At 44.6% G+C, this 10,656-nt stretch overlaps 1 protein-coding gene across 1 annotated transcript in view; it reads right to left on the bottom strand.

Annotated features, from left to right (window-relative positions):
- Positions 1 to 318: 318 nt before the first annotated feature.
- LOC138954614 (leucine-rich repeat-containing protein 74A-like) overlaps positions 319 to 10,656 on the bottom strand; it is an 11,162-nt gene continuing 824 nt past the window's right edge. The window contains exons 2-7 of the mRNA XM_070326416.1: positions 10,246 to 10,440; positions 9,827 to 9,922; positions 9,066 to 9,335; positions 8,254 to 8,339; positions 2,908 to 3,057; positions 319 to 1,595 (exon numbers count right to left, since the gene is read on the bottom strand). Coding sequence (XP_070182517.1) covers positions 1,343 to 1,595; positions 2,908 to 3,057; positions 8,254 to 8,339; positions 9,066 to 9,335; positions 9,827 to 9,922; positions 10,246 to 10,440 — 1,050 coding nt within the window. The 3' untranslated portion in view covers positions 319 to 1,342. The remainder of the gene's footprint in view (positions 1,596 to 2,907; positions 3,058 to 8,253; positions 8,340 to 9,065; positions 9,336 to 9,826; positions 9,923 to 10,245; positions 10,441 to 10,656) is intronic.

Here is a 10,656-nt window from a genome sequence, read left to right as displayed (position 1 = left end):
CAAGTGTAGAATTGGAAGATTAACATTTGTTATCAGCATTTAAAATGGTTATTACTGTAGGAATAAAGGCTGATGTAACGAATGTTGACAGAAAGAGCTGCTATAATTCTCAGAACACATTGAAACAGGTTCATACTCATCCTGGACTCAGGTCAAAATGAGTGCGGCTCATTCTCTCCCTGACAGGATGCCTTGAGTTTCCTTGTCTGGCAAGGAAACCGATATTTTTTTTTACATATTTAGAGCTTTTTGTAATGCATTATTGATATAAGCAGATTCGCGATCGTCGATAATGATTTTTCACGGTGTGTTGTAATTTTTAAATTACAAAGGAATTGATATGTAATACAGTTTCAAGCGAGCTATTTTTCGCGGCTGTATTTACTGTGCAAACAACTCTAAATATGGCAAAAGTGTCACGTGATAATCAACCGTTTGGTTTCGCCGCTCACTGGAGCAGACGATTTTGTCTGTAACCAGTTGACAGTGATGAAACCGTATATTACGGTCTCCTTTCGGCAGCAGTCCCAAAATGTCGACTTGTTTTGACATCAGAACGATGTCTTTATCATAACTGTGAAGAACAGAACGGAGATCACTGTCGAAGTCGGCCAATCTGCAATCATTTTCGTCTCGTGAACACTGATCTCAAATTTAGATCAGTGCTCGCGAAAACCATAATTATGGGAGATAACTCTGTATTTTTGTTTTGATAGATTCGCGTAGGACTGTAGCGTCCGATCAGGGAGAGAATGAGCCGAACTCATTTTGACCTGAGTTGAGGATGGTTCATGCTATGATCTGTGGAAGTGTTTCGTCAATGCAGCATGTTGGCTCCTCTCGTGCAGACTATGTATGTATATTTACCAAACCGTTTGTTTCAGGTACCAATACCTGATGCAGTCATTGTTTATTATCTATAATCATCCTCCCTTCTTCCCTCTAATCCTAATCACCTGGGGCGATAGCGAGACCAAAGAATATGACAAGCGAGAAAAGAACCAACAAGGAACGGAAATGGAAAAGGGAATACAAAAATGTACATGAATATTAAAATCAAAATAGCAATATAAGTCAGGTCCCCCAAAAACGGATAACAAGAGAGAAAAAGTCAAAAGCGAGATCAAATTTGGTTTAAAAAGGGTGTTCCGAAATGCGGGTATATAGTCTTTAGAAGTGTAAAAGCATAAAACCACATCAAAATCAGTGCAAAGAGGCCATGACGGTTAATTCGAGTCGCCTTCTCCTGACGTCACTCGCGTCACCCTCACTCGGGTCTCCGTCTTTGACGTCATTCGCTCCACCCTCGGTGATGTCCTTCGCGACCCCTCTGTCGGCGTCATCAGACGACAGGAGTATCATCGGTATCATCACCTGTCTCTTCGACGGTGACGTCCACCGCACGGGGGTTGCTGATTAACTGCTGTTCGTATTGTTGGCTCTGCTGACGACTGGGTGGCCGGCTGATTAACTGCTGTTCGTATTGTTGGCTCTGCTGACGACTGGGTGTCCGGCTGAGTAACGGCTGTTCGTCTTGTTGGCTCTGCTGACGACTGGATGGCCGGCTGAAAATTCGGGATCCCCGAATTCTGACACTATTGAAAGGCAGAGAAGAGATAGGATGTGTTTATATTATGTCTTGCAGTCCACAGGAGCTTGTATCAAAGCGTCGGTCGATTATTATTAAGTCCTTCATCCTTACTGTATCCTTAGTGAATATAGTAGTAGTTAGGATACAGTCAGCATGAAGGAGTAAATAATAATCGACCGGCGCTTTGTTACCAGCTCCTGTGTTGCAGTCGAAGGACACTTTCTTGTGGCGTGTGTAAAATATGTGCACTCGTCGGATAATTATGTAAATTATGTCTGTCAATCAAAGGACGATCGTGTGAAGTGTAAGCATATGCACGCCTCCGACAATCATATGTCTGCCTGTACCGTTTTGACAAGTTTAAGGATATGCATTCCACGGATAATTTTCTTTATGTCTGCGAATCAAAGAATGAAAGAATAAATCTCGCGACGTGTGGAAGCATTATGCTCTCCTTTCATCATTACGTTTAGATCGACGGTTCTCAGTCGAAGCAAACTCAACGTGTGTAGGGATAAGCACTTGTCGGATAATTATGGTTGTGTCTGTCAATGAAAGGACACTCGCGACGTGTGTAAGCATAATCATGCACTCCTTCGATCATTATGTTTATGTTGCTCAGTCGAAGGACAATCGTCACGTGTGTCAGGATATGCACTCCTCGGATAATTCTGTTTATGTCTGTTAGTCAAAGGATACACTTGACCTAGCTTTAGCCTACCACTTGCCTCACGTCATGAATACATTATACGGTTAAAATGTTCTTTAAAGTTTTCAAAGCGATGAAGCATGCTGGGAATGTAGTTCTGCTTTGTATCTTTTTTTTTCTTTCTTTTTTTTGACGACAAGGCAGAGAGAGCGACACATTCAATTTGATGAAAATTCTGGAAAAACTGATGCGGTCGGACAGAGAGAAAGACAGAAAGACAGACAAGCAGACAGGCACACAGACAGAGAAGTACATAGAGATAACAGCCACCCTCTCCCCACATACCCGGACGCAGACAGACAGACAGACTCAGACACACACACACACACACACACACACACACACACACACACACACACACACACACACACACACACACACACACACACACACACACACACTCGCACACCTAGCAGACACAGACGCCTTACTGACTGCGAATGAGCCTTTGGCATTCCGTAATGCTACTTTAATACGTATAGACACACTGACAAAGACCGATAGACAAACCCACACACAGACACACATTCGTCCCCATACCCCCCCCCCCCCCCCCCCTACTCTATCGAATCAACCCCACCCCAACCCCTGATATATAAAGCCTTACGCAGGGGTTTCGGCCACGTAAGCTGGATCTTCAGCGCCTTCGCCTGTTCGCCCAGGGAAGGCATCGTTGTCGGTCTTGGGACGTGAACGCGCAAGGAGGCCTTTTCTGTGCTGGTTTCGCATGAAACGCTTGTAACCGTCTAGCAGTTCTCTGTTGAACAAGTTGAAACAAGTCGATACTTACATTACATACATGCTTCACTCTATGGGACGGTGGACCCCCCCCCCCCTTTTTTTTTAAGACCCCCTCAATTTAAGACTCCTTCCCCTTTCAGACCTTGTTTCCTCAATATTTCTGTTCAGAACCTCTGTACATTTACCTCCATTTCAGACCTTGTGTCCTCAATATTTCTGTTGAGAACCTCTGTACATTTACCTCCATTTCAGACCTTGTTTCCTCAATATTTCTGTTCAGAACCTCTGTACATTTACCTCCATTTCAGACCTTGTGTCCTCAATCTGTCTGTTGAGAACCTCTGTACATTTACCTCCATTTCAGACCTTGTTTCCTCAATATTTCTGTTCAGAACCTCTGTACAAATTTAAAACAAGAAGGGCAAAGCCCATACGACTCACATGCTTGACCTAAACCTAGCAATGACATCATACACTAAGAACTGCTTTACACATTTTTCCTACCAAAATACATGTGACCTTGACCCAAGGTCAAGGTCATCCAAGGTCATGCAACACAAAGCTGTTAATTCAAGACATAGGAAGTACAATGGTGCTTATTGGCTCTTTCTACCATGAGATATGGTCACTTTTAGTGGTTCACTACCTTATTTTGGTCACATTTCATAAGGGTCAAAGTGACCTTGACCTTGATCATATGTGACCAAATGTGTCTCATGATGAAAGCATAACATGTGCCCCACATAATTTTTAAGTTTGAAACAGTTATCTTCCATAGTTCAGGGTCAAGGTCACTTCAAAATATGTATACAATCCAACTTTGAAGAGCTCCTGTGACCTTGACCTTGAAGCAAGGTAAACCAAACTGGTATCAAAAGATGGGGCTTACTTTGCCCTATATATCATATATAGGTGAGGTATTCAATCTCAAAAACTTCAGAGAAAATGTGAAAAATGTGAAAAATAGCTGTTTTTTAGACAACATTTATGGCCCCTGCGACCTTGACCTTGAAGCAAGGTCAAGATGCTATGTATGTTTTTTGGGGCCTTGTCATCATACACCATCTTGCCAAATTTGGTACTGATAGACTGAATAGTGTCCAAGAAATATCCAACGTTAAAGTTTTCCGGACGGACGGACGGACGTCCGGACGGACGGACGGACGTCCGGACGGACGGACGGACGGACGACTCGGGTGAGTACATAGACTCACTTTTGCTTCGCATGTGAGTCAAAAACAAAGTGAGAAAAGGGTATGAAACTACATGAAACAAGAAACGGTGCACGACAAATAGATCCTCAATCTGTCTGTTGGGAACCTCTGTCCATTTACCTCCATGTCAAGACCTTGTTTCCTCAATCTGTCTGTTGAGAACCTCTGTACATTTACCTCCATGTCAAGACCTTGTGTCCTCAATCTGTCTGTTGAGAACCTCTCTACATTTACCTCCATGTCAAGACCTTGTTTCCTCAATCTGTCTGTTGAGAACCTCTGTCCATTTACCTCCATGTCAAGACCTTGTTTCCTCAATCTGTCTGTTGAGAACCTCTGTCCATTTACCTCCATGTCAAGACCTTGTTTCCTCAATCTGTCTGTTGAGAACCTCTCTACATTTACCTCCATGTCAAGACCTTGTGTCCTCAATCTGTCTGTTGAGAACCTCTCTACATTTACCTCCATGTCAAGACCTTGTGTCCTCAATCTGTCTGTTGGGAACCTCTCTACATCTACCTCCATGTCAAGACCTTGTGTCCTCAATCTGTCTGTTGAGAACCTCTCTACATCTACCTCCATGTCAAGACCTTGTGTCCTCAATCTGTCTGTTGAGAACCTCTCTACATCTACCTCCATGTCAAGACCTTGTGTCCTCAATCTGTCTGTTGAGAACCTCTCTACATCTACCTCCATGTCAAGACCTTGTGTCCTCAATCTGTCTGTTGACAACCTCTCTACATTTACCTCCATGTCAAGACCTTGTTTCCTCAATCTGTCTGTTGAGAACCTCTCTACATCTACCTCCATGTCAAGACCTTGTTTCCTCAATCTGTCTGTTGAGAACCTCTCTACATCTACCTCCATGTCAAGACCTTGTGTCCTCAATCTGTCTGTTGAGAACCTCTGTCCATTTACCTCCATGTCAAGACCTTGTTTCCTCAATCTGTCTGTTGGGAACCTCTGTCCATTTACCTCCATGTCAAGACCTTGTTTCCTCAATCTGTCTGTTGAGAACCTCTGTCCATTTACCTCCATGTCAAGACCTTGTTTCCTCAATCTGTCTGTTGACAACCTCTGTACATTTACCTCCATGTCAAGACCTTGTTTCCTCAATCTGTCTGTTGACAACCTCTCTACATTTACCTCCATGTCAAGACCTTGTGTCCTCAATCTGTCTGTTGAGAACCTCTCTACATCTACCTCCATGTCAAGACCTTGTGTCCTCAATCTGTCTGTTGAGAACCTCTCTACATTTACCTCCATGTCAAGACCTTGTGTCCTCAATCTGTCTGTTGAGAACCTCTGTACATCTACCTCCATGTCAAGACCTTGTTTCCTCAATCTGTCTGTTGAGAACCTCTCTACATTTACCTCCATGTCAAGACCTTGTTTCCTCAATCTGTCTGTTGAGAACCTCTCTACATTTACCTCCATGTCAAGACCTTGTGTCCTCAATCTGTCTGTTGAGAACCTCTCTACATTTACCTCCATGTCAAGACCTTGTTTCCTCAATCTGTCTGTTGAGAACCTCTGTCCATTTACCTCCATGTCAAGACCTTGTTTCCTCAATCTGTCTGTTGGGAACCTCTCTACATTTACCTCCGTTTCAAGACCTCCTCCTTTTTACCACAGACGGGGAATCGAGACGAGGGTCGTGGTGTATGTGTGTATGTGCGTGCGTGTGTGTATGTGTAGAGCGATTCAGAGAAAACTACTGGACCGATCTTCATGAAATTTCACATGAGAGTTCATGGGTACGATATCCCCGGACAATTTTCTTTTTATTCGATAAATATCTTTGATGACGTCATATCCGGCTTTTTGTGAAAGTTGAGGCCTCACTGCCACGCCCTCATTTTTCAATCAAATTGATTGAAATTTTGGTCATGCAATATTCGACGAAGTCCAGACTATGGAATTGATTTTTAGCCCCGCAGCGTAAACATTAGTTAATAAGTTTGCTCATTAAAGTTGTCATTAAAATCGAATTTTCACTAACAGATTCAAAAATAATTGCATCGTATTTCCCAATTTCTCCTGATTTCAAAACCATATACATATGTCATGTTTACTATAAAAATGTGTTCAGAATTACAGAAAATAGGTTTAAGTAAGTAACTGCATTCGCGCGCTACGCGGAGACGAGCGTGACCCGTCTCGGTTTTTCGGTGTGATTAGTCGAGACTATCTTAATATGGTCTCGACGATGTCTGTTTTTTGGTGTTAAACTGTTACTTTGATGCTGACAGCTTGACTGAATGTTTTGATATCGCCTCACGCGACTTGTTCAGGCCTGATTTCCTCAGATGTACGGAGATCTGCAAGGGGTTTGCACGACAGGAAGAGACGGTAGAGCTTCGAGCTTCCCACACCTCTTTGTTGCACACTGCTCATTAAACTTTCCTTTTGGCATGTTAACTTGCAGCAACCCTCACTCGTCCACCCCCCCCCCCCCCCTCATCCCCCCAACACACTCACCACTGAGTGTAACTGTGCTCTGTATTACACCAGCATAATCATACCCCTGAGTGTAACTGTGCTCTGTACTACACCAGCATAATCATACCCCTGAGTGTAACTGTGCTCTGTACTACACCAGCATAATCATACCCCTGAGTGTAACTGTGCTCTGTACTACACCAGCATAATCATACCCCTGAGTGTAACTGTGCTCTGTACTACACCAGCATAATCATACCCCTGAGTGTAACTGTGCTCTGTACTACACCAGCATAATCATACCCCTGAGTGTAACTGTGCACTGTACTACACCAGCATAATCATACCCCTGAGTGTAACTGTGCTCTGTACTACACCAGCATAATCATACCCCTGAGTGTAACTGTGCTCTGTACTACACCAGCATAATCATACCCCTGAGTGTAACTGTGCTCTGTACTACACCAGCATAATCATACCCCTGAGTGTAACTGTGCTCTGTATTACACCAGCATAATCATACCCCTGAGTGTAACTGTGCTCTGTACTACACCAGCATAATCATACCCCTGAGTGTAACTGTGCTCTGTATTACACCAGCATAATCATACCCCTGAGTGTAACTGTGCTCTGTATTACACCAGCATAATCATACCCTGAGTGTAACTGTGCTCTGTACTACACCAGCATAATCATACCCCTGAGTGTAACAGTGCTCTGTACTACACCAGCATAATCATACAGGCCTCATTCCTTGCTCGGCACCTAAAGGTTTTGATGTTGTCTTCCTTCGAGTGAAAACTAATGTTCTATACACACAAAACATATAAGGCTAGTATCTTAATTCTTACTAAAAGAGCACTCGTCCACCTGGACACACACCCTATATCGTCCACCTGGACACACACCCTATATCGTCCACCTGGACACACACCCTATATCGTCCACCTGGACACACACCCTATATCGTCCACCTGGACACACACCCTATTATCGTCCACCTGGACACACACCCTATATCGTCCACCTGGACACACACCCTATATCGTCTACCTGGACACACACCCTATATCGACAGCCCGGCTGCTTCTTGTTCACAACGGTTTTCGTCTGAATCAAATTCTTAGCTCACAACTGTGTCAACATCCGGGAATTTTTTTCAGCAAATCATTTCGACTCCGCACAGGAAGCTGCCGGGCTGTGGTATTTGGGGATCGATGCTCCAGTGGAAGGGTGCTCTTATCCCTGGACAGATATGTTGCTGATGTATATTATCTCTCACGCGGGAAGAAGGGTAGATGCAAGTCTGTCTGTAACGACCACTCAAGTGACCGACCAAAAGTGCTCGTTTTGCACAGGTGGTCGTTTTGCACAGGTGGTCGCTGTAGACAGGTGAACTATTTTGGGAAAAAAATCGTCGGGAATGTTATGGTGTGGTTGCAATGGGAAGGTGTTCGTTATCGACAGGTGTTCACCAGAGCAGGTTCGAATGTATCATTAAAAGGATACAGCTGAGTGTCTGATATGTCAGCAATAAAATTGAAATCGCAGCTTACGCAAAGTCAATTTCCCCATCTCCATCTTGATCTAGCTTGGCAACCAGCTTGTCCATCTGCTTGATGCTCAGAGGGATCCCTGCGGCCTGCAACATACGGGCAACACAGAAATTAAAATAAGAAACCCGAAGTGTTCAACAAGAAGAAGAGAATGATGCTCGATTGACTCCCCTTCGCAGAGCTGAGTGATTTTACGCGGACAAAGCACTGTGTCAGACAGTGTTGCTGTCATAGCAGAGACCTAAGTCCATGACTTTCAGACGAGGTTAACCCAAGAGCGCAGATTTGTAATAGTTCAGGTGAGTCAGGAATGGTCAATCCGATATTGGGCCCTCTGACATTTGACAACGTTGGGTTCACTGCTGTTTTATTGTTTGTTTACGCGGTATAGGTCGCTTTTGCTCAAGTTGATAATGTCACAGGCGCAGGAATCAATTACGTCAGAGCAAACCTTATCAACAGACACACGAGACTTATAAAACTGCAACACACACAGACACACGCACAGACACACGTACAGACACACGCACAGACACACAGACACAGACACACAGACACACAGACACACACACGCACACACACACACATACACACACACACACATACACACACACACACACATAAACAAAGGCCCACAAACACCCGCGCAAGCACGCACACACACACACACACACACACACACACACACACACACACACACACACACACACACACACACACACACACACATAAACAAAGGCCCACAAACACCCGCGCAAGCACGCGCACACACACACACACACACACACACACACACACACACACACACTAACCGCCACGCCTCGAATCAGCTCCTGTCTCGTTATAGTACCATTCTTGTCCAGGTCAAAGCTAGAGAACAGATCGACAAGACGTAAGTTCTTGGTCTTGGTGTAGTTGATGAGGGCCTCCAAGGGGTCACCTCCGTGCAGGTTAAGCGTATCCAGCATGTGTTTGGACTGGTCTTCGATGGACAGCAGGCCACGGTAGGTGACCATGAAGCCTGGACGCGTGACGCCCACTTGCTTGATCAGGTCAAGGCACTCTTGGGACACCATGACCGACTGAGCAGGGAGAGACAAAATGTTTGCTGGCAAAAGGGGGTTCGGACAGAGGCTGGGGGAAATCCCAACTAAATCAAACAAACGAACACTATTTGGAAGTCGGAGCACAGATCGCAATTTTGGGAAGGTCCTTATTAACCTGGGCGATAGTTCTACACTCTTTCCCCTCCACTCTCTACCCCCCCCCCCCCAAAAAAAAAAAAAAAAAAAAAAAAAAATAACAACAACAATAACATTCAAAATAACCAAGATCTAGAGACAATCGCCACGCGTGTAGGGATAATTATGGACCCTCCCATTTTGTCTGTTCATCAAATAACACTCGTTACATGTTTAAAGGGCATGCACTCCTCGGATGACAACATATAATGTCTGTAAATCAAAGGACACTCGTGACGTGTGTAAGGATATTCCAATAACTGGCCTCACGGCATGAGTATATGGACAAGATTCTCACACACAAAATTTCCACGCAAATCAAATCAACTTACGCTGGCATCGATGAAGCTGAGACAAATGTCTGGCACGGAATGGATGGCCTTGATGAAGAGGCACAAGTCAGCATTGGTGATGGGGTTTTCCGCGATCTGAAAATACAAGTGTTGATGGGCTGGGATGTCCATGTTTTCGACGTCTCTTCTTGGAATTCCATGTATACGGATGCGTGGCTTAGCTAGCTTCGTGTGTGTCAAGAGTTGCTTCCCTTGTCCTCTTCCAGAGGGACGGGAAGGGTTGAGTGTTTACTGTATAAATGTGTGTGTCTGTAAACATGAACAACAAGGGCATGATGGACTATATCGAACACAAACACACAAAGATTCACGGAGAAACTGACCTACGGCGGGCTCAACACTGCTCATTAGGAATTAAGACTCTCCCAATTATTCACTCGGGTGGGCCAAACACTGACCTGAAGAGACTTGAGGCACTTGTTCTTCTTCATTTTGCCCAAAAAGGTTATCAGACCCTCCACGTTGAGACGACATCCGTTGACGGCGAGAACAGCCAGTTTGTTGTTGTGGCTCAAACCTTCTCCCAAAAGTTTGGCCCCGTCCGTACCCACTCCATTCCGGGAGATGTCCAGATTCAGCAAGCCTGTATTTTTCTGCGGACATACGCAGGCAGAGCTGGTTTTGCGATATTTGGAATTAAAGCATTTTATGCGCGAGTGTATATTTCTCGGTAAGGAAAGAGAGGGGGCAGGCCGACAGAAAGAGAGAGGGGGAGAGAGGAGGATGAAGGAGTAGAAAAGAGAGAGAGAGAGTGAGAGAGAGAGCGAAAGAGAGAGAGAGCGAAAGAGAAAGAGAGAGGGAGAGAGAGA

This window comes from Littorina saxatilis, unplaced genomic scaffold (assembly GCF_037325665.1).
Source record: "Littorina saxatilis isolate snail1 unplaced genomic scaffold, US_GU_Lsax_2.0 scaffold_1240, whole genome shotgun sequence".
Taxonomy (NCBI): Eukaryota; Metazoa; Mollusca; class Gastropoda; order Littorinimorpha; family Littorinidae; genus Littorina; species Littorina saxatilis.
This window is presented reverse-complemented; position numbering and strand designations above follow the sequence as displayed.